The sequence below is a fragment of the Propithecus coquereli genome, unplaced genomic scaffold, assembly GCF_000956105.1.
Source record: "Propithecus coquereli isolate 6110/MARCELLA unplaced genomic scaffold, Pcoq_1.0 Scaffold100, whole genome shotgun sequence".
Lineage (NCBI taxonomy): Eukaryota > Metazoa > Chordata > Mammalia > Primates > Indriidae > Propithecus > Propithecus coquereli.
Window position 1 is genome coordinate 1,558,990 of NW_012133859.1, and position 24,730 is coordinate 1,583,719.

At 43.6% G+C, this 24,730-nt stretch overlaps 1 protein-coding gene across 1 annotated transcript in view; it reads left to right on the forward strand.

Moving 5' to 3' along the window:
• Nucleotides 1-24,730, forward strand: part of TRIO (trio Rho guanine nucleotide exchange factor) — a 188,563-nt gene that overhangs the window by 70,046 nt on the left and 93,787 nt on the right. Inside the window, exons 10-19 of the mRNA XM_012642750.1 lie at nt 3,077-3,246; nt 4,293-4,467; nt 7,904-8,099; nt 8,893-9,059; nt 10,922-11,041; nt 13,150-13,341; nt 13,820-13,969; nt 17,792-17,906; nt 21,118-21,233; nt 23,306-23,428. Coding sequence (XP_012498204.1) covers nt 3,077-3,246; nt 4,293-4,467; nt 7,904-8,099; nt 8,893-9,059; nt 10,922-11,041; nt 13,150-13,341; nt 13,820-13,969; nt 17,792-17,906; nt 21,118-21,233; nt 23,306-23,428 — 1,524 coding nt within the window. The remainder of the gene's footprint in view (nt 1-3,076; nt 3,247-4,292; nt 4,468-7,903; nt 8,100-8,892; nt 9,060-10,921; nt 11,042-13,149; nt 13,342-13,819; nt 13,970-17,791; nt 17,907-21,117; nt 21,234-23,305; nt 23,429-24,730) is intronic.

The following is a 24,730-nucleotide window of genomic DNA, read 5'->3' on the forward strand; positions in this document are numbered from 1 at the left end:
GTTTTTTAACCAAAAAAATACCCACCAAGTGGAAGGGGAAAAGTTTGAAACCCAAATACTCATGGCACTTCCCCTAGAATTGAGAGGAAGTGATTTCTATAGACTCTAACAGATGAGTCCTTGTACCTTTTCCTTATACCGTACTATTTTTAGGAGTAAAAGATTTAAATGTGGGATGATGTTAAGCTTACCAAACTAAGTGATATGTTTTGAACAATTGGCACAAACCTGGATATGTTTTGAAAAATATCTAGAGAAAGATTATTTTAAAACTGGTTTTTCTTATTATAAGAATTTTTCTTAGAACTAACATTTACTTATTTCTTCACTCTACATGTTATCATCTCATTTAATCTTCCAGGCAACTCTGTGAGGTAGACATTATTACTGTGCCCATTTTATAGATGAGAAAACTGAGACATGGATGTGCCCATTTTATAGATGAGAAAACTGAGACATGGATCCAGGCAAGTAACTTGCCAAAGGTTACACCCTAGGAAATGTCAAGCCAGGATTTCAACTCTGATTTCAGAACCTACTCTCTTAGTTGTTATTCTGTATTACCTCTTATGAGAAGTGTTCCATTTTAAATTTCACTTATGAAGAAACATTAACTCTTACGCTGTTGTAGTGGAGTTACATAGAAGCACACCCGTGCATTGTGCATCAGGCCAGTTCTAAGAGTCATTTTTTATCTTCACCAGCGTGTAAAAGTGAGACTTATTAAAATGGCACCATAAATGGTATTTTTGGTAGTGTTTGCTGGAGAAGAGGAATTCTGCAGATGTCCCCACCCAGACAGGCAGCCTGTCCCACAAGTTGGGTCCTCGAGTGAGGCCTCATGATGCATCAGGGGACAGGCTGCTGAGCTCCCAGGCAGGGGCCCTGAGGCTCACATGACAGGGCTTCAGGGCGAGGGCCCAGTGAGCCTGTGCTGGGGGCCTGACCCCCCCCCATCTGAGCAGGGCTGGGAGGGTGGGTGGGACACCTGTATTCAGGGGCTCTGTTAGGAGATGTATCTTGTCCAGGACATGCAAATACTCTACTAGCTGTCTTAATTAATTTTGTTGTGTTTTACTGATTTTGCTATGTTTTTCTAGTAGGCTTTTAAAAAAAACTTGTTTTTTTCTCAACAGATTTAAAAGAAGAGATACTAACTAATTTCTATTAGTGCTCTAAGAATCTAGCTCTTAAAGAGGCAATGCAGCTAAAACCAGAGGCCACCATTGGCTCCAGCCTGCAGTGGACCTGGCTTCTCAGTGCCCAGAATGGCAGCTTGTCACCTAATGCATTGGATACCTCCTACTGTCATGCAGATCCAATATTGTGTCAGAATTGCCTCCTTTATCTTTGTTCTCAGAAATATTTCTTCTGATTAAATCAGAGTGAAAGAAAGTATGTCCTGAGGGTCTTTTTCAGATGTACATTTGCTTAAATCGTGGCCAGGCATGGTGGCTGGAGCCTGTACTCCTAGCGCTTTGGAAGCCGAGGTGGGAGGACTGCTTGAGGCCAGGAGTTAGAGGCCAGTCTGGGCAATAGCGAGATCTGGTCTCTACAAAACAATGAAAAACTTAGCCGGGCATGGTAGCACATGCCTATAGTCCCATCTACTTGGGAGGCTGAGGAGGAAGATTGCTTGAGCCCAGGAGTTTGAGGCTGCAGTGAGCTATGATGATGCCACTGCACTCTAGCTCAGGGAACAGAGCAAGAATCTGTCTCAAAATAAAAACTCTGACCAAAAAAGAAGACATACTGTACGATGGCATTCCATTTCTATGAATTTTTAAAGAAAATGCAAGCTAATTTTTAGTGGCCGAAAGCAGACCAGCGTTTGCCAGGGAGGGAGGATGACAAAGGGCACAAGAAACTTTTGGGGTGAAGGAGATGCTCAGTCTCAGTAGCAGTGGACTTTGGGGTGTAGACAATTGTCAAAACTCACATTGGACCCTAAATTTGTGCAGTTTATTATATGTCAGTTTACCTTAATAAAGCCGTTTTGTAAAAAGCTAGCTGGGAAACAAAAGACCAAATGCAAGCACAGTTTCTTTCTGCAAGTACAAATTTGACTTATGAGTCCTGAAGTTGGCAACCATTGGACAAAGGGTCAAGGCCTCAGCGCAGCGGAGGCGGCCGTGCTTACCAGACGTGGAAGATGCGTGGGATGACTCCTCCATCCCTGAGGAAGCCGAAAGCAGTTTCTCCACATGCAAACCACCACCAAGCCACCAGGGCCTGCTCAGTTTAATTAATTGTCTTTTTCGGTTCGCTGAATAGTACCCCCGAGATCTGGAGGCGTTAATGGACTTCCAGGAAGTGGGCGAGTGCTCTGATCCCCGGCTCCCTCCTGCCCTAAAGTAGTCCCTGCCGCTCCTGCGGTCTTTGCTCGTCCAGGTCCCCGGTGACATGTTCGGTGGTGGTGGCAGCGAGGGGGTCGTAAGCATTTTCGCTGTGCACTCCTTCCGTGGAGGGGGGTGCCCAGGCGGCGTAGTTGCCAGCAGGGCCGCGCGGACCCCTGCCAGGCTGGGCGGGGGCTTCTCCCACCACATCGTCTGCTTCCTTCTGTTCCGAGGTAAAGCTCCTGCCTCTGAGTGATGCTTAAATAATTAAACATGGATTGTCATGCCCTTGCTGAAAATAAAATAAAACTATCCGTCTGCTAAGTGAGAGAGTCACATCAGAGAACGCCTCTGACCTTCAGTGGATGTTTCTGTTGTCCGATGGGGTCTTTTCTTATTTCCATCGCGCTCGGGATTCAGCCTCGGAGGAATGGGAAAGAGCGACTTCCCTTCCCTTTCCTTTTTCTCTTTTGTGACAGTCGGTCGCCTCGCTGCCTGTTTATTTTTCCACCACGCGGCGGTGGCGTGCTGCTTTTGTTGTGCGTGTGTTCTGCTGGCAGCCGACCGTTCGCGAGGCCCCTCCCGCTCCCTGCCTTCCTTCCTTCCCTCTGGGAGTGGTCTGTCAGCCTTTGCCTCCCAGCGTGTCACACGCCACTCCGGGCCCCCTCGGACGGACGCCAGGCGGCCCACCTGGCTGCACCCAGGCCCGGCCCGCCTCACCGCCCTCTCCCCTTCCCCAGCTCTGGACGTGGCTGGAGGAGCTGCAGAAGGAGCTGCTGGACGACGTGTACGCCGAGTCGGTGGAGGCCGTGCAGGACCTCATCAAGCGCTTCGGCCAGCAGCAGCAGACGACGCTGCAGGTGACCGTCAACGTGATCAAGGAAGGGGAGGACCTCATCCAGCAGCTGAGGTGGGCCTCATCCCTTTGCTCCGGTCTGAACACAGAGCATCCGGAGTCCTGCTAGTGATTCCCCTTCCTCTTTTACTTTTTTCAACAATTAGCGCTAATTCTTTGTCCAACTGGATACAGAACAGAGAACGTCTCTGAAGGCAGAGGAGCGTAACAGCTCCCCGCTCTCTGTGCTTTCTTCCTTCTCCTCCCTCCCATACAGTTTAACCTCAGAGTTTTTTCATCACACATTGACTAATAAACCTCAGAATCAGCTTCAAATATTTCCTCTTAACACTCACCTAATCGTTATTGAAATTTCTTTATAAATCAGATTAACGCGAAGCCCCTAGGATCATATCCTCAGGCCCGTGGAGAGCACAGTGGAGCGTCCTCCTCCCAACTCCAGGCCCAGGCAGCTCAGTCCACCCACCCCTCCAGCGCTCCTTGTAGCAGGAGGCGGACGCAGTGCTGGGGTTGGTGGTTTTGTTTCCCTTGGAAGCAAATTGCTTTTATTGGGTCAGGGGGAACCATTTACATAAATTAAACCCCCCCGCTGTATGACCAGAGGACAGTTTTACTGAATTGTTGACTTGATGACCTTACATGATGTTCACTTTGCTAGAATAGAGACGGGCAAAAGTGACTTACTACAGGCTTAATTGATGGCGCTGAAGGTTGAGCTCCGCTGTCCAGTATGGCTCTGTCATTTGTGCTAACAGGTATCATCTGTTCTCTCTAGTTAAGGAGAAAAGTGGCTAAAAATAAAACCCTACTAAAGTAATTTTCTGTAATTGTTAGACTTCTTGCAAGAGTGACTTCAGAAAATGCCAGAGAGATTCTTCAGCACACCCTCAGATTTGGCAGTATTGCTCAGAGGAGGAAGCCTAATGTTGTTTTGCAGGAGGGGCAGCGAGTTCCATTTTCTGAGACGGGCAGTCCAGCTTCCTGCCGGCTTTCTTCCCCCTGAAGATTCGAGTTGCCGGATCTGGTATCTAACAATGTGACACTTTCTCATCGGTTCCTGTTTGTCTCGCTAACCCGTTTCCCCGTGTGCCCTCTCGCAGGGACTCCGCCATCTCCAGTAACAAGACCCCCCACAACAGCTCCATCAGCCACATCGAGACGGTGCTGCAGCAGCTGGACGAGGCGCAGTCGCAGATGGAGGAGCTCTTCCAGGAGCGCAAGATCAAGCTGGAGCTCTTCCTGCAGCTGCGCATCTTTGAAAGGGACGCCATCGACGTGAGTGTCCCTCCTCCGGCACCCGGGGCCCGGCCTTCCCTCTCTGTCCCCTGCCCTGTTCAAGCCCTGTGTCTTCTTCCACCCCCCGCCCTCTGCACAACGAGGAGGGTGGAGGAAGGGGGCGGGGGGCCCGGGGGAGTGGTCCTGGGCACCTGGGAGGCTCTCTTGCTCGTCCCTGGGCGGCGGAGGGACTCTCAGCTCTGGGCTCTGAGGTCAGAAACCGTAGGGAAGGCAGCTTGGGCAGCAGGACCAGAGCAAAGCAAGTGTGGAGTGGAATGGTGGAAGCAAGCGCACCTGTCTCCTCATCTCCGTGTGTGTAAGCCTTGATCGGGTCCAGCACGGCACTCCTCTGTCATTGGAGCAGAGCCGTCGACTTAGGGCGGCGATCCTTTCCCATCGTGTCTCCCTCCGCCACCCGCTCCACCCCTATCCCCCCTTTCTCTTTCCCCTCCAGAGTGGGAATAATCTTAGCCTATGCAGATAGCATTTCAGGTAGTAGGAAACCCGATTTTTTTTCCCCTTATTTCCTCAGAGATGTTCTAAGATTTTAATTCTTAAGTAAAAATTGCATTTGCACCTCACATGTGAATGGAAGAGAGAAGTATAGGTTCCTTTTATCTTTCTTTAACAGAAAGAGGGTGGTCCTGAATTCTATGGTAAGGAAGATCTTTTTTTCTGAACTTAATATACTGCAAGCAGCAGCGAGTATCGTCAGATGAGACTGTGAAACATGATAAAAGGAACCAAAGTCTCTTCAGCCTGCTGAGACGTGGTGCCTGGCAGCTTCACACAGCTGGTGGCAATGACGGCCCGCAGGCCGCCTCTGGGTACCTGTGAGCCGCCCTGGTGGTACTTGGGACTGCCGACGGCCGTCCGTAGAGCACACCCCTCTCCATGTTTATTACTGGTTCTGGGTTTAGAGCTCCAACAGTGCTGGGAGGCACTGGGACCCAGACCCTGAAGTGCTGCCCCAGGCAGGTGCATGGCTGGCCCTCGGTCACCCCAGCGCAGGGGAGGGGCCGTCCACCTGCAGTGGACCTGTCTGTAGGCCCCACCCTGGGGGCAGTTTCCGCCAGGCCAGCCTGCGCAGGCCTCTCTGGGTGCCTTTGGGTGGCTGCTTATCCAAACCTCCTGCACTGTTTTCGTTAAAGACAGACCTTCTTGGATCTTTTCATTGTCATCATTTTAGTTACAACAAGAAAAGAGCCGAACCCGAAACATGTTGCCTGGTAAAACCTGCTCAGATGCCCTCAGAGTCATGACCTTTAGATCCGTGTGAAGCCTGGCGGAGAGAAGGCACCAGCCTGCCGGTTCCTGCCCAGAGAGGGCCCACCGAGGCCTGGGCCTGGATCAACAGAAGGCCGAGCAGGCCTGTTTTCCTCCCTGACTTCAGAGGTCTTGCTTTTGCAAAAAACTTAGCTGCTTAATACATATGTTCAATTAAGAAATACAAAGCAGTCAGAAGCATTAGTTGAAGTTTTTTTTTTTAAGGACATTTTGGTATTAGAAAAAAAATTGGCTTCATTTGTCTTAATGCTATGTTAATGGGAATTTTTTTTTTTAATCGTATTTCCGTTTTCATCGAACCAGATCAGGAAACAAAAACATACATTTTCCTTACACTAAAGCTGCAGAATTGCAAGTGCCGCAGATAAAGCCAGTGTGCCCGACCCCAGGTGAGAGTGTCCCAGAGCTGAGGAGCTTACACCTGTAGCTCAGTCTCAGACGAGCGTCAGTTACAGTCTAAAAGCTTTTAGAAGGTCATGGCCTGAGAACCTCTATTCTCTAATAATCCCGAAATGTGAAAATCTGAGTAGTTTAGGCTTTGGCTGCAGTTTCCTCTCTTACCTGGGAAAATGCCACATCTACCTGCCAGTAGGAAGCACAGAGTGACATTGATGGTAGAAATCCATTTGTTACTTGGTTAATTTTTTTAAATGCCCATAGCTCTTATCTTTCCATTGGAGTAACATCTCCATCTTTGAAAGGTGGATCGAGGTTTTCAGTCTTCATGCTGACTTGGTTTGTGCTCGTGGAGAAAGTGAGTTAGGACCCATGGGAAATGTCGTTCCATTGAAGGGTGTAGTATATTCTTTCACAAAGTTTTTTCCTCTCTGGATTTTATAATTTTTAGTCTTTTAAAATTATATCATGAAAGTTTTCAAACCTGTCCAACAGTAGAGAGGATAATACAGTGAAACTTCCATATGCCTGTGTCCCACATTCAGCAGGATTTTGCCGCCCTTGCGTGCCTTCTTTTGTTATCGTTGTGCTGTAGTAGTTTAGAGAACATCTTTGCCGGTTTATCCTTTCACTGCTAAAGACTTTCCTAGGTATCTCCAAGAATAAGGCCACTCTCTTATATACCCATGATCTACCGAACATCTCCCCAGTTTAACAGTCATTTCTCCTTGTCTCCTGACTCCCCACTGTATTCAGATTTATGGTGTGCCTCAGGTAGGAGGCATGTGGGGTTGACTCTTGAATTTGATGGTCAGTCTCATAATCTATACTCGTCTCTCCTGCCCTCCTTTTTTTTCATGCCATGATTTGTTGAAATACTTAGGTTAGTTGTCAGAGCAACCAGTTCTCACATTGTGTGTTTGTTCACTTGATTTCTTCTAGGTTGTTTAACTGTTTTTCTTTCCCTGGCATTTCCTCTCCACTTGGAAGTTAGATGCAAAGACCTGATTAGATTCAGGTTCTGTTTTTGCGCAAAAGTACTCCACAGGTGGTACATCATAGCTCCCCCTGTGAGAAGGCACATCCTGTCTGATCCTACTTATTTAGAGATGCCGAGATTGGTCTGCGTGTTCAGACAGTGGCATCCTGATCCTTCCATGGTTAAATTCCCCCTTAGCCTTTCATACGATAGTTACTATGCATTAATGATTGTTGCCTGAGACAGTTATATTACTAGAATACGAAAACAATTTCCTGTTTTTATTCTTTCTACATTTAATATTAAATAGATGGATTAATTTGTAAAGAGGAGCATTCCTTCATCATGAAATGTTTAAATAGTTACTTTTTTTAAGCACTAATTTTCAGGATGACAGTTGGTCCCTAACAGAGACCAAAACTTTTTAATTTTTTTTGACTGTTTGGCTCTTCTTATTCTTTTTTAAATATCATTAGGAATTAGTGGATTTTTTTTTTATGTTCTATATATTTTACTCAGTTGTGATAGTTTTTGAGTATCTAATTGTTCCACTTTGGCCAGTGTGAACCCCTTCATCTGGCTTCTGTTTCCATTTATTTTAAAAAATAGCTTTATTGAAGAGTCAACTTATATACCACAAAACTCATCCATCTCAGGTGTATAATTTCTATGTCCTTTTGACACCGCAAGTCTCTTCCTTACTTGGCACAGTGAGATGTGGCCATACAAGGTTATTTTTTATCTCGGTCTTAAACAAATACTTTCCTCGTTCAGATCATCTCAGACCTTGAGTCTTGGAATGATGAGCTTTCTCAGCAAATGAATGACTTCGACACAGAAGATCTCACGATCGCAGAGCAGCGCCTGCAGCACCACGCAGACAAAGCCTTGACCATGAACAACTTGACTTTCGACGTCATCCACCAAGGGCAGGATCTTCTGCAGTATGTCAACGAAGTACAGGCTTCTGGTGAGAAGGGCCCTTCCATTCTGTGTCCCTCGTGGTTACTTCATGTCGCCATGGGAATTCAGTTTATTTCAGTGTGAGGACTGTAAATTTTGTTAGCCCCTATGATACAGATATTAGAGATACCTGTTCCTTAAAAGGGAACATTTTGTGTTTTTTTTCCCACATAATACAGTCATGTTTAGCATTATGGTTAGAGTATTACCCGTGCTACTCTCCCGTATTATTTTGAGAAGCATTAACTTTAATTTTACAAAATGATATGTTGTATCTCTGTGAATGAAATGTAAACCCCAAGAAAGTAGTTTCATGTACTTTGTTTTTTTCTTAGTTTATATTTTACCAGCAGATGTCACTGTAGGCTCAAAAATGTAGCTGTAGTATTAGAAACTTACTTAGCAACAACCTGCATACTGCTTTGCTCATTTTCACAAATTAAATCCTTACTAAAGAGTATACTGTGTATGTTGAGTTTAACAACAAAAACAAACTGAAGTTAATTCATTTGTAAAGGCTGCTATACTTTCAGTAGTTCTCAATGTGGGAGTAGGAGCAGATTGATGGGAAACAGGTTTGGTTTGGTTATCAAGACATCCTTTCTCACACACTTCCATGCTCTAGGCAGGCGTAAGTGCTCTTCTGCTCGGCTGTGCCCTCCTTGAATTTGCCCTTCAGTGTGTGGCTTGGCCCCAGGCGGGCATGCCCCTGGTAAAAGCAGATTGTGTGCCATCCACCGTTTAAGAACAGAAGGTTGAAGTGCTGGCCGCATTCTAGGATCTCCCTTCACTGTCCGCAGGCGTGGAGTTGCTCTGCGATAGAGATGTAGATATGGCAACTCGGGTCCAGGACCTGTTGGAGTTTCTTCATGAAAAACAGCAGGAATTGGATTTGGCAGCAGAACAGCATCGGAAGCACCTGGAGCAGTGCGTGCAGCTGCGCCATCTGCAGGCAGAAGTGAAGCAGGTAAGCAAACAACTGGACGCGGGCGAAGCCGCACTACAGACGCCCGGTGAGTGATGCATCTTCCTGTAGCATTGGGAAAGACGATCCCTGAACAGATAACTGTCCCAATATGTACGATAACCACCCGCCTCCACCATACAGCCGTACCTAATGTGTGGAAGCAGAGCTGGTGGCCCGGATGGCTGCCTGTCCACTCTGTGATGGGAAAGGCTTTTCCCCGCCTGGCAGGTATAGCACTTGAGAGTAGCATTGTCAGCTTGTTTTGTTATTGGTAACGTCTTGCTTGAAACCCTGAGCACATTGCTTCCCGGGCTAATAACTGTGATTTTTCTGCCAAATATTGTCATGATCTGGATCGGATCACAGACTATGAATGGCTGGGGCTTTTCTTATGTTATCAGGATGGCAGGGCAAAGTAAAAATGGGGCATGGGGGAGGGATTGCTTTTGGCTCAGTGCTGGTGGGATTCCATGCACCGATGTGACATTTTATCCAGTAAGCAGGGCTTCTGCTGGTGAAAGTGGCTTGGTGGAGGGAGATAAGGCCATGGTGTTCCGGCACATGCACAGAAAGCAAACGTTTGGCTGGAGGGGACTTAGGTGCCACTGGACCCTGAGTAAGGTGTGGTGCAGAAGTAGGTGGTCTCACGTTAGAGCAGAAATACTATCAAATCTGAACCGTTTAAAAGAGCACCTATTGATCTCCCACGTGCCATCAGTATGGGTATTTTTATATACAAATGAAATAAGTATTCTGACCTGCCGATAATGTGTTCCCTCCTGCCAAAAACAAAGTAATTCATTTAAGAAATGAAGGAGTAAATTATTGTATCCCTTAGGAATTGCCTTTTCCTGTAACAAAGACTGGGAAACAGTGGCTTGAAAAAGGCGTTTCCCCCCCGTGATGAGTCAGGATATAGGATTGCTGGTGTCCATTTAGTGGCCCCAGGATTGGCCTGAGATCTGGGTCTTTCCCTTCCGGTTGCCAAATGGCTATCCACGCTCCAACTCTCACTTCCATATCCCCGGCATCAGGAAGTGGGAAGCACAGCAAGAAAGAGGTAGCAGCAGTATCAGAAAAGAAATATTTTCACAACTTCCCCAGCAGCTGCAGCTTTGATCTCACTGGTGGGCATTGTGTCAGACCTGTAACCAAGCTGTAACAGGAGCTGAGAAATGGTTTTATTTTTAAGCTCTCCCCCAAAGTTGGGGTTTTCCGAGTAAACGATAAGAGGAGAATAGGTGTTGTGTGGGTTACTAGAGGTCCCCGCCAAAGGTAACTATCCTGAATGACCTCCCACAGTTTCTGTGGCTTCTGCTGTCAGAATTGACTTCTCTTTTTGTTCGTGTGTAAAGTTGAGAGTCTCACAGTTTGACCCTGAGCGTTGTAGTATACTGTAATTCACACTTTGGTTATTGTGCCATTTAACACCGACATTAGATTGCAAAATAAGTTACTAAAATAATCGTTTCCCCTTATCAAGTAGTTTGCCCATTTTTCAGACCTAAAAATACTGAAAGGGAATGAAAATACTTTTCTTAATTATCAGGGAATTGTGTCCATAGGTTTTCTGATATGTCATCCTCAAGCTGTTTTAACCTGGGGACAAATATTAACAGTCCGCTGGACCCTCCACCTTTTCATTTCCTGCTCTCTACTAAAAATAACAGAATTGATTTAAAATATGTAGCACTTGGGATCGAATACCACTGAAGGACATCAGGCTGTTGCCAGTAAAGACGTCTCACTTCATACCTGCCCCGAGCCACTAGACCACCTTGCAGGCTCATGTCCCGTCCCTGGTGGTCTGCAGGATGCTCTGGAAAGTCCACTGCTTGGACTTATCCTGTGTAACGTTTCAGGTGCTGGGTTGGATCCGCAATGGAGAGTCCATGTTAAATGCGGGACTTATCACAGCCAGCTCATTACAAGAGGCAGAGCAGCTCCAGAGAGAGCACGAGCAGTTCCAGCATGCCATCGAGGTAAGAATGCCTGGTCCTGTCTCTGTGAGCTGGATCTTTCTGTCCTCAGGGCAAACGTACTAAAGCCCCTAACATGGCACTGACCTTGGGAGCCAAATGGGGCTTGATTGGTGCAGAAAACTCAGGGGACCCAAAAGATTGCAGGAGAAGGGAACAGTGTGGCGGCTGCAGTGGAGTGAGGACGCACACCCCAGCCAGGCGGCCTCACAGCAGGGGTCCGGAGCGGGTCGGTGGTGGGGGAAGGTTCCTGTTGCTCTCCCACTTTACGGTCCCTGGCAGGGCACACTTTCTCCAGTCAGAAACACCTCCGGGCCGGGCACGGTGGCTCACGCCTGTAATCCTAGCACTCTGGGAGGCCAAGGCGGGTGGATCGCTCAAGGTCAGGAGTTCGAGATCAGCCTGAGCAAGAGCGAGACCCCGTCTCTACTAAAAAATAGAAAGAAATTAGCTGGACAACTAAATATATACGTATATATATATATATATATAAACAAATTAGCCGGGCATGGTGGTGCATGCCTGTAGTCCCAGCTACTTGGGAGGCTGAGGCAGAAGGATCGCTCGAGCCCAAGAGTCTGAGGTTGCTGTGAGCTAGGCTGATGCCATGGCACTCTAGCCGGGGCAATAGAGCAAGACTCTGTCTCAAAAAAAAAAAAAAAAAAAAAAAAAAAAAAACGTTCGAACAACCAGGGAGCCTAGATTGGAGTCTCAGCTGATGTTTTATGTCTTGCTGGTCTCCTAGGCACATTCCCACTATATAGCCAACCTCAATAAAGCATAGTGCTCTGGGGATCTCACCATCATGAAGTTACTGTCGATCTGGAAACAGTGCTGATGACAAAACTCACACTCTTGCTTAAAAGCAGTGTTGTCCACCTTGACACGAGAGTCAGTGCTGTGGCAGAACGACTCAGGCCAATTCCAGGCCTGCCCAAATTCACCCTCAGGATGTGGACTAATTGTTTTTTTAGGGTTTTTTGCAGGGTAGAGGAGCGTGAGCCATAATTCTGATTGGTGGTCGCAAGGTAAAGTCAAGAGAAAAAGAGCATTTGATTAGAGAAAACTTGTTTCCTGCTCTGCTTGCATACATATTGTCAGCCAGAGAAGAAAGCTGTAGAAGTCACCACTAATTTATTCCCTGGGTTAATTTACTTTCAGCTGCTTGTTGCCAATGGACACACATTAACATTTCTTCCTGAGGCTTAAACTCCGGGCATCTTTTGAAAACTGTACACTGTGCCAATGATTTCTAGTAATTAAATTGCGAATACTAAGTCATTATGTCTCGGTAAAGGCTGAGACTGTATTGTTTATAGTATTTTACGGGATAATTCACATATTTTTGGGTGAAATGCAAAATTTTGCTATTTTTTAAAAAAATAATCTGTTGTGCACAGGGACCCCTATGCTCCTCTGACTATCCTCCGCCCCCACCCAGAGCTCTAGTTTTTCGCTGGAGACAACCTGACCTCTCTGCCCCTCGTGGGTCTTCTAATGAGGATAGATGAGCAAAGCTCTCCCTGGACTGCACTGGCCATTTTCATAGATTTATCATATGTCATGGACCTCCGGTTCATCCTTAGCTTTTCATTAATTTTTTCTTGTCTTCTTAAAGTTAGTAGTTCTTGAAAACTTTTCACTAGAGTCCAAAGTTAAGTTGCAAGTGAAAATTAAAAGAAAAAAAAAAAGAGTATTCACTCTGGCCACCTTTTCTTCACTTGTTCATTTGCCTCCAGTGGCTATTATAAGAAGGATCAATGGGAATAATAAACTTGGAACATTTCAACGGCTTTTTAAAAAAGACATTGGCTGTTAAGGGTCTTTGCTACTGTTTCTCAGGCTGAGAACCCCACAATTGAGACCCATTCTGGGAAGTCTTACTGTATTTCACCCTTCATTAGCTGATTTAAATATAAATTTAGTTGTTGCTGAGCATAAAAACTTTTTTACTAAACCATCTGCTGTGCTTTTAGAAGCGTCCTGGTGAATGTTAACTGAAGTTGTTTCTACAACATCACGACGAGCAGAATAACTGTAGCCATCCTGTTCCTTCCCAGTCAGTGGGTGACACACTGTTAAGTAAACCTTCCCTGCCCTTCTGTCACTAGAAGACACACCAGAGTGCACTGCAGGTGCAGCAGAAGGCGGAGGCCATGCTGCAGGCCAATCACTACGACATGGACATGATCCGAGACTGCGCGGAGAAGGTGGCCTCGCACTGGCAGCAGCTCATGCTGAAGATGGAGGACCGCCTCAAGCTCGTCAACGCCTCCGTCGCCTTCTACAAAACGTCAGAGCAGGTCAGGGCAGCGCTCCCTTCCTTGGGCTCCCCACTGACATTTTATCTTGAGGTTAATTTTATTGGACAGCTCAGTCATTAATAACGTGTCAGTTATTGTGGAACGAGTCCGTTGCAAGTCAAGCAAGGAAAAGACATTCTGGAATTAAGATTATTCCTGCTTACCTTAGGTATCAAAGGATGGTAAGTGGGAAGGTAGCTGAGACCACACCTGTTTTCTGCTTATTTAAATGTGTGGCCTAAAACACGTCAGAGAGAGGCAGGAGGTTCAGCTTTGGAGTAGTTCTTGTTCTGAAAGACCCACCTGCTTTCAGCCCTGTATTTGTCCTCAAGTCAGACGGAGCCCGTGGCTCCTCCTCATGGTCTGGGTCCTCCCGGCAGCACTTTCATCCCCAGAGCCGGATTGAAAGTGCTCCCCAAAGATGCCAGTCGGTGACGGCGGATGCACATCTGAGCCTGGAACTTTCTCCTGCCCACAGGTGTGCAGTGTCCTCGAGAGCCTGGAGCAAGAGTACAAGCGAGAAGAAGACTGGTGTGGTGGAGCCGACAAGCTGGGCCCCAATTCTGAGACGGACCACGTCACCCCGATGATCAGCAAGCACCTCGAGCAAAAGGAAGCGTTCCTGAAGGTACGGGGCTGGCTTTGTGGGCACTGGTGCCCCACTGAACAGTGCAGGCTGCCCCGCTCCTGGGTGCCCCCGCCGCGGGCAACGGCCGGGCCTTCCAAGGGAACCCCACACACACCCCACGGCTCTCACCTTGTGTGGAAAGTGATTGGGGCAATGCTGCGTCGGCAGGAAGTTAGTTGAAGAAAGAAAACCTTAAACTCTTTCTCATGTATGAATTACACTTTCTGGTTTTCAAGGAGGAAGAGCTAGAAATCTCTGTGGATAAGGATTGGTTAGAAGTCACAATACCAAATGATGCTGGGGACAGAGAGGGTGATTGGTTGACTGATTAACCGATTTGGTGAAACGTAATGCCTATAGCTTAAAATAATCCTCCTTTGGAAGTTCAGCCTTTGGAATAAAGATCGTATCTCAGAAGAGGTGTAAGCACAGTGTGGAGTAGACACAAAGCCTCGTGGCTTACTGCATCAGTCACGAGTACCTACTCGGGAAACACCTCCCATGAGAGAAATTTGATCCCATGCAGACCACACTGGGAGTTTTCTCTCCGACAAGCTTAAGGAATTTTTCAAGACTGCTTTGTCGTATTTTTATAATATGTCACCTTCGTTACACGTAAGTCACAGATGTGCTTTGAAAGAATTAGATTTTTAAAGTGGTCACTATGTTTAGAAACATTTGACACTGAGTGCTTCCGTGTTGCATTCTTGGAGAATTTCGGGGATTCTGCTTGTTATCACCACTCAGACCTGTTAAGATAGGTGTGGTGTTTACTTTTCCTCGTTGCTTTATGAAGCTCATTTTCAATCATTGCTTGAGCATTCTGACCCCCTGCCCCCCCCACACACACCATTTCCTGTGATGTTGAATGATTTTTGTTTTGTTTCTGAAGTTGATCATCTGACAGAGGGAGTTGTTTAGTCTTGGAAAATAAATTGTAACTTTGAAAATTATATCTGGTAACTTTTTAAGTAAGTCAAGATGAGAAAGCAGTGTTGTTTCCACAGTCACCAACTGTAACTGTGTCAGACAAGACCTTGAAACTCCTGCCTCCAACTTGTTACTGCTACTGAAGTTTCCTAAATGCCCACCACCGTTAGGATTTTGAGTGGGAATCATTATAATTTGTCTTTTTCAGGAATCTATTTAGGATAAAAGAAAAATGAATACTACAAAGCTAGTGTAATGAAGAAAGATAATTTAGGTAAAATTACTAAACAAAAATATAGATGGTCCCTGACTTATGATGGTTTGACTTAAGATTTTTCAACTTTACAATAGTGTGAAAGCAGTTCACATTCAGTAGAAACTTTATTTCAAGGACCCATACGCCCATCCTTTCTTTCACTTTCAGTACATTATTCAATAAATTACATGAGATATTCAGCACTTTATTATAAAATTGCCTTTGTGTTAACTGATTTTGCCCAACTCTGGGCTAATGTATATGTTCTGAGCATATTTAAGATGGGCTAGGCTAGACTATGATGCTGAGTAGATCAAGCATATTAAATGTATTTTTGACTTATGATATTTTCAACTTATGATGAATTTATTGTGATGTAACCTCATTGTAAGTCAAGGGGCATCTATAATCACAAGCCTGTTTGGATTCCTTTGTTCAACCATAATTTTGTAGTGTTTGTGTATAGGATATTTTAAAAGTTTATTATAGAAATTTAAGGATATATGCAAAGTAGAGAGAATTCATAATGAACTCTCACCCAGCTTCAGTGATTATCAACATATGGGCATATGCCCACCTTCAGTGGATTATTTTAAATTTTAGATATCATATAATTTTATTTGTAAATATTGTAGTATATATCTAAACATTAAATTCTCCCTTTCTGAAACATAACCACAATACCATTATCATATCTTTAAAATTAATAGTAATTCTTTAATATTATCTGAAGTCTAGCATTGTTAAAATTTTTCTGGTTGTCCTATAAATGTCTTTTTACATGTGGTTTTAATCAGGATTCAAACAAGATCCACATATTGATTTGGTTGGTGTGGCTTGTGAATCACTTTTAATCTAAACAGCACCCCTCTTTTCATTACTGTTTATTAATTGAAGAAATAGATTATTGATACAATGAAATTTCTCCCATTCTGGACTTTGCTAATTGCAACCTGTGGAGTCATTTAGCACCATTTGCAGTCTTCTAAATTTCTGTTAGATTGAGAGGCTTGGTCAGAGTCAGGTGTGAGCGTGTGTGTGTGGTGGTATGTATGCGGTGTGTGTATATGTGTGTGGTGGTGGTGAGCTTAGAATGCCTTGCTACCCGTGCTTGCACTACCTCAGAGGGCGGGCACATAACATCTGGTTCTCTTTTTTATCTCTGTGATACGAGGATGTGTCGGTGGTTCACATGGGGGGTGTCCCATTCATCCCTGTGTATTTCCCCACCATGTTTTTGCCTGCTGGGTTTAGCAGCCAGTGATGGTATTGTTTCATTAGGAGTTGCAAATGGTAATATTCTAATTCTGTCATTCCTTTGGCCTCAGTTGGCCGGAATTATTTCTTCAACTACTTGGTTAGTCTAAAATAGAGTTTGTACAGAAAAAGCAGAGTAAATGCTTGATCTTTTTATTTGCTATTTTCAGGATAATGCATTATTGCCACAGCAACCTTTATGTATGACTTTGTTGCAGTCTCATCATGGATTTCAATGTATTTGGTGTGTTTCAGGCAATCAGTCATTTATCTGTTAATGTTCTCCTTGTCTCGTCCGTAGGGGCCCCTTCACGTCAGGTTGCTAAGATGTCCTTTAGACGTAATCCTAGTGGTCTTTGGCATTTTCCTTGCTGTTTGGTATCACAACTTGAAGTGCCAGGATCAGTAGAGACTTGTGATGTATTTTTCTCTTAATTAAAAAAAATTATACCCTAGACTGAAAAAGCCTAGAAACAATGACACCCCAATAGCACTGAGCATCCCTAGTTCCCAGATTATGGTCTCCAGCGACCATTTACCGCTAGGACTCCTTGCAGAAAAGACTGATTCCAGATCTGAGACAGGAAATGTACAAGATAGTTCCAATTCGAATACAATTAAGGATTTTTTCCTTAACTTTTTCATTTTATATTTGTATTCTTTTCTCTTATATAAAACCCTATTTTTTTTAATATACTGATGAAATTACTTACTTGGTTTATCCTACTACATAAACAGGTAATATCAGTTACCTGTTACTACCATAGCACCACGTAACAAACTACCCCAAACTCATTGGCTTAAATCAGGGTTGGGAACTACGAACTGAGGGCTCAGTGCTGCCACGTCTGTTCATTTGCATATCATCTATGGCTGTTTCATCTACAGTGATTGGCTTGAGGACTTGTGATGGCAAAACAGAGACTGTATGACCCCCAAAGCTGAAAGTATTTACTATCTACCCTTTATGTAGAAATCCAGGTACAGCTTAGGTGGGTCCTGTGGCTCAGGGATCTCATAGCTGAGGCCCAGGTGCTGCCTGGGGATGCCATCCCCTCAAGGATCGACTGTGGCAGGGCTTCCCTTCCTCTCGGCCTTAGGCCAGTGGCTGCCCTCAGTCTCCTGTGTCCCATGGGCCTCCTCATAGAGAAGCTTATAACACAGCAGCTGGCGTCTTCAGAGCACGGGCTTCAGGACAAAGAGATTCTTTTGTAACTGAAATAGTATTTAACCTTTGCATTTTCCAAACCACAAGTTGGCCAGATAACTGTTTTAGGTAAAGACATATGTGAGCCGTGTGACATTGTCATCCCCGTATACTCAAAATACGTGTTTGTGTAAGTCAAGTTAACAACGCTTTGCTCTCCATTACTTCGCAGGCTTGCACTCTTGCTAGGAGGAATGCAGACGTCTTCCTGAAGTACCTGCACAGGAACAGCGTGAACATGCCAGGCATGGTGACGCACATCAAAGCTCCTGAACAGCAAGTAAAAAGTGAGTGTAGCTGGGGCTCGGCAGGTCAGGGTGTCTAGTGAGCAGCGAGGGAGCTCGACTTGACGTGTCCTAGACTCTGGATCTAGGGTTTCATTTTAAATGTACATTTCATGTTAATGAAGTCCTCGTAATTATCTTAGTTTAATAATAAAGTGTTAAGCAAACTTATAGGCTCATAATTACTGAATAAATTGGTGAATGTAAACAGAAAATGTAGATTCAGAATGTTATTTATTGCCATTGGGTATTTTGTTAAAGTGAGTAAAAATATTATAAATAGGAAAAAAATGAAAACCAGAGTTATCTATAGGCAAAATATTTTTAAAAGTTCAAATCAAGAAATCATGTACCAATATTATTGCTGTAAAGCGTTATCAATTTTTGATACCTAAGGCATGGTTAATTAATAAAAACAAATTGCAAAATAATATTATATACTTTAATATCATTTCAGTATAAAAATCTGTACGACCATGTTTGCATATCTGTATGTAAATGCATAGAAAAAGGTCTGGGAAAGTGTATACTACACGTAACTACCAGGCTTGGTGTGGACAGAAAGGTGAACAGATGAGGAAAGTAGGGTACAGAGTAAATAACTACCTTGACCAGTGTCACACAGCCTCAGTTGAGTTTTATAGGAAAAAAATTGTGATAATCAGTTAACACATGATTCATCACACATTTTTTAAAACAGTATTACTGGCAAAAACTTTCTATGTTACATTCTACTCTCTGTTCGTCTGATTCCTCTGTTGTCACAGAATAATTTTCTATCAGACGAGCAAGTCCTCTCAGTTCTGTCAGTGAGACTTACATTTATTAATCGTAGGGCTTTTCTTCTGGGAAAATGAGCAACTAGCAAAAACAACCATTTTTCTGCATGAAAAGTCTTTATTGCCAGCAAGTTATTTGCACTGATAAACAGTTTACTTGGCTCATTTTCTATAAAAATAATTTCCTTTCTCCCACCTCTCCATATCGCTTTTGTTTGTTGGTTGTATTCTGTTTTCTCTGATCAAAGATGTTATGGTCTTTTCTAGGTTGTGTTATTAATAGTTTGGCACGTGTATTTGTGGGCAAGAGGAGGGTATGTTTCATTTATTCACTCTCTAGATGCTCATCATGCACTCGCTGTTGTATGTCGTAGCGCTGGATGTGGGGAGGATTAAAATAGAGATGTTCTGTTTCTCTCACAGTCTACTTGGGGTCACGTGAAAGGTTCATCATGCTCAAGACAGTGCAGTAAATCTATGTAAGTGCGACAGTGACAGAAAAGACAGAATAACCCCAAGGCACAGGCAAGGAGTCAGACCACATGGTCAGAGGGTCCCTCGGAGGCCGAAAAGGCCCCATGTCCAGGAGGCGGTTACCACTCTGTCTGCTGTTCGCTTGCCAAAAATTACTGCTGGCCCGGGCAGAGACTATGGAAATGAAAAGACTGCAAAAACCCATCGGTTCATATTCATGTTCATGTGTGATATTCTCATTTAAGTGGTAGCTTAATTTTTTGACAGATTTCAAATGTTTGTGTCCTAATTTTTTTCATTAAACTAGTTCATCTTTCAGTGGAGTAAAGATAATAAAACACGTTCACTGAGCTGGTGTGTAAATGCCATTCTTTTGTTTCTCAAGTACACAGCCTGCCAGGAGCTCAATAAATATTTGTGGGAAACTTCCTGTTTTTAAGGTTTTTCCAATATACTAAAATAGTATTCTGAGGACCACTTATGTGATTTGCAGTTGCAGTCTTGGGAATTTTTTTCCTAAGTTGGTGGTTTGTTTCATAAACTTATAGAGTAAAATATACTTATTGTAAAAAAAAAATCCAAAAATTGTACACATATATATACGTTAACCTAATTCCTTTGCCACTGGTAACCACCGCCAAGACTTTTGTGCATCCTGTGTATGTATATACATGTAAATGTGTAGAGAAATGTAAACATGTATATTCCACTCACCCATCCCTCTTTTTAATTTTTTACAAAAATGGGACTATATTCCCTTGCACCTTGCTTCTTTTACTTAATAATATCTCTTACTCATCTTTGTACGTCAGAATTTAAGATCTGCTGTCTTCAGTTTAATGTCCAATATAGCATTTCTGTAATCAATTTGACCTGTCCCCCAGTTAGCAGGTCATACACTGCTGCCAGTTTTCCACTGTTCTGGCCGGCGAGTCGGTGTTTGAACGTCTTAGCGCACATAGCATTGAGTGCTGGTGTGAGCACCGTTGGCCTGAAAGACGAGTTCCTAGTTCAAAGGCACACACATTTTCAGTGTCATTACCGACTGCCGCGTTGCCCTCTGGGAGAGTCGTTCTCAGGTTTTCTCCCTCAGTCATACAGGATCATAATCACCTGTTTCCCTCAGCTTTTCCAGCATTGGATAGTATCTGTCTTTGCCAGGAGGACAGCAAAAGATGGTCTCATTGTTTGAATGAGGCTAAACATGTTTCTGTGTATTTATTGACCATATTTTAAAAACCGTGAGCTGCTATTTCATATGCTTTGCTCATTTTTCTAATGGATTGTTCTTTTTTCTGTTGACTGTTAAGTAAATAACATCTGTGTTTTATATGTTCCCAATCTTTAAATTTTTTCGTATAATATTTTATGGTGGTTATTATTTGGTTATGACATTTTAAATCTTTGTGTAATAAGTTTTATTTATTTATTTGCCTTTCTGGCTTCATGCTTCTCTGCTTCCCTACTTCCATCCCTTCCTCTCCTAAGGGTTTATGGTTTCATTTTTGGTTATTTTTTTAAAAAACACCTTTGTTTTCTTTTAGTACTCCATTTTAACCTAACCTTTAATATATATGAAAGTCTATCTATAGGAAGGTTTTAATGGTCTCGAACAAAGTATCTAATGCTGGTGTTTTTTTAGCCATTGTCACATTGCCCCAGCAGGAGATAAAATGTACGTATCCTACTAATCCAGCTAACTTGAGGTATTACATACAGACCAACCTTAAGTTTCCAGTGATCTCTTTATTATAATGTAATAAATCACAATGAGGCAATGAAGAGAGGTCTGGTGGACATTTTTATGGAGAACCTCGGACAGGAAAGCAGTGTGGTTCTTCATTTAACGTTCTGCCTTGCTACAACATTTGCATAAAAATCTGAAAAAAAATGCACAGGATTTTTTAGGTGTTTTAATTGGTTGCAAGCACCAACACACATCTTTTCCTTTTTTCTCTCAGATATCTTGAATGAGCTCTTCCAGCGGGAGAACAGGGTATTGCATTATTGGACCATGAGGAAGAGACGGCTGGACCAGTGTCAGCAGTACGTGGTCTTCGAGCGGAGCGCCAAGCAGGTCAGCACACGCCTGGTGCCGGGCACGCTCCGCCGTGCTCACCTTCCGTTGGCAGGGAGGCAGGGCTTGACGTTTCCACCACCTCAGACACCCCTGTCGAATGGCAGACAGTACTGCCTTTTAACTAACAGTTTGTTTTAAAAAGAAAGCCCTGAAAACCCCTCAGCCTGGTAGAAGTATGTCACTGGGAAGAGGGCGATCTCAGCCCTTGGCGAGCGCACCGCTCAGCTTCCCCCACCTCCCTTACCTCGCATTTCAGTCGGCCACGTGCAAACAGTCATTATGGTGAGGACTGAAAATCATTGTGGAATCTTGGTTCTGTGCTTGTGTAAATATGATAGGTGGCTTTTCATATTGCTGTATTTATATTTTCAAGACAAAGTTTTATTTTTCAGGTAAATCAAGCTAAAATTAAGAAATGTGACAGAATTTCTAATAATTTAGCATAGTTAATAAATGTTCACGCATCGGGATACATTCAGAATATCCCCCTTCTTAAGCTGTTTTGGGATAAAGTGCTGCTGCCTATATCATCAGTCATGAGATCATTTTAGTGTAAAATCCGAGTGACCCCTGTCTTAAGCATTAAGATTTTTATCACTTCTTTCTGGCCTTGATGGTAGCATAATAATCCATAAACTCTTCACCTTGAATTCGGGGATTGGGAGGGAAACAAGAGAAGGCACGTTCCCCAAACACCTGCGTGTGGCCTGGCCCCAGGCCGGGTGCTGGGTGTGTGCCATCTCGTGTCCTCTGCGTGAATGACCTCTGAGTCCCCCAGGGCCCTTCTATGTTGTTGGTCAGTGTTGACACACATCCTGACCTTGACTCAGACCTAGACTGTCTTCTGAATCCACTTCGCAACTTAGTGTACGCCTGGGAGTAGGCATCCCATAAAATCTTTTTAGCTCAAGAAAAATTAGATTTTCCTCAGCGTAGGTTTCCCACTTAGGGAGCAGATTTTTGTTCCAGTTTGCTGATACTAGTCTCAAAGTGGGCAGCCTGTGCCAGACTGTAGAGGTCCCCAGGGTTGGATGGTCTGGGTTCCTGGGCCATGGGTCTGGAGCCCTGACTCGGCCATTCGTAGTAGTTGAGGTTTCCTTTGCATTTTTTCCTGCTAAAATGCCACAGATGCTGTGATGTATATAGTAGAGACAGCCAATGTTTCTGTCCCAAGACCAGCAGATCATAGTGAGTAACTGAGAGATTACAAAGGCAAATGTAAACCCTCCACTTCTTTATGCTGCTTTTCCTTAGCATGGCCTTTTTACGGGTGCATGTTTAAATAAGTCTGATTTCACTTCAAATGTATAAAAATAGAAGAAAAAAAAGGCTGCCCCTAAACACTTGAGACAATATATGACTTAGAGCTGTCATTGTGTTGTAGTCTAAACCTAGCTGGTTCTCTTCTCCCCAGGTGGGGTCATTTCTCTCTTCCAGCTAGAAGGGCTAAGTCCTGTCTCTGCCCGTGTCTTCCCAGTGGCAATTTATGCAGAATGTGGAAGGGTCCTCTGCAGGAGCTCCTCAAAAAGCATGTGAAGTGGGTACATACCCGGGTGCTCCAGCTGGACACAGGAATAGGAAGAAAGACCTAAAGTTGTAGAGTTGAGAGCTGGAAATATACATATGCTTTCTAGTTCTTTTTTGAATTATAATACTCCAGTAAGGCTCTAAAATTTTGGTAACATGAATGTCTGGATATTTAGCCGTGTGAGACTTTCATGCCACCCCTTTAACCCACATCTTCTCAGGATTCTTTAAAAAAAGGATCTTAGCTGTGGTTTCTTTTATTGTGCTTTTACTGTGCCTTTAGGTTCATGGTTATAAGAAACTGTTGAACTTTTTATTGTTGCTACATAAGTGACAAGATTATAACTTTCTAGAATGTCTTTTTTTAAAAAAAAATTTTAGAACTGATACTCATTTCAGAAACTTGTCTCTCTTCGAGGGAGTGTTTCTTGATGTGTGCCAACCTTGTCTTGTGATTTGACATTTAGACGAGGTACTCGGGAATTAAACGTCTCTCACAGATGTTCAGCCCAGGAACATTGTTTCATTCCTTCCCTCTCCAGGCCTTAGAATGGATCCATGACAATGGGGAGTTCTACCTGTCCACACATACCTCGACAGGTTCAAGTATACAGCACACCCAGGAGCTACTGAAAGAACACGAGGAGTTTCAGATAACTGCCAAGGTAAGTCCAGATTGGTGCTGGACTTCTGTTCAGTGGCCCATAAGTCAACCTGGCTTTTCCCAAAACAATCTAAAATGGGATACTGCAGGAAAATGAGGGATTTCTCAAAAATATCATTTAAGTAATAACTCACGGAATTGGAGAGACTGGGTGAGCCAGTAGGTTGTTGCATGTTCACTTGGGTGGCACTTCTTACCTTCCTTCACACCTGTCCCCTCGCTGTCCTCATCCCTCCCCCATCTGTGCCCGTCTGTCCCTTTGGTATCTGCAGGCACCTCCCTCTCTTTCCTTTCATTCTTCTTTGTTCTTTTCATTATTCCCTTGCTCTCTTTTCTCTCTTGCTTTCTTTACTAAGGTATTTTCTGACTACTTGCTATTTTTGTGAAACACTATTGGGTATTATCGACTTGAATTTTGTGTATTTGGTGGGTGTTGTCTTTCCTTGTCTTTAGTTGGTGGAAGATATTCCAGTGGTGTTGCTTGCACTCAGTCCTGCCATGAGGTTGTCTGTGTTTTATGATCAGCAGAGTTTATGTCAGCATCTCTGTTAATGGGTGTTCATAGGCTTAAAAAACTGGAGGCATTTTCACTTTTCTCCTGAAAATCAAAATAGAATTAAATACTTAATTAAACACAATTAAATCTTTATGGCATATGTGAGTAAATATGAACTTTTAAGGAAATAATATAAGAATCCACATATTGACATGAATGTTTTCCCAATTAAAGCACATACCTGCAGAGACTGCTTCCTTCTTTTAGCTCAAAACAGTTTTGAGACTCTTTTAGGGTTACCTTGTCAACCTGTGATGTTTTGTTTCTCAAAGTTTTTGAGTCTGTATCCTTTGTATATTTTCAGAAGCACCTCTATTTTTGTTTTTCTTTTCTTTTTAATTTCAAAATATTACAGGGGTACAAACATTTTGGTTACGTGAATTACTTTTGTACAGTGAGTCAAAGTTATAAGTGTGCCCACCCCCCAGATAGTGTGCATTGTACCTGTTAGGTGAGAGGGAAAAAAATACATATACACATGCATGCACTTGGTGGTTCATCCGTATAAAACATCTCTGGAGTGATCCCCAGTGGGGCTGGTGACAGTGGAAGGTGGGGTAAGAAGAGTTTTCACTTTGTATCTTTTTAAACTCTTTTTTTGAATCCTGTCAATGTATTTTTAAAATACTAATAAAAATACACCGAGGTATGAAATTTTCATGGATTAGCAGATTTGTTGTACTTAATTTTTATCGCCATTTATCATTCAACAATTATTTACTGTGCCCCTACTGTGTGCCAGGAACT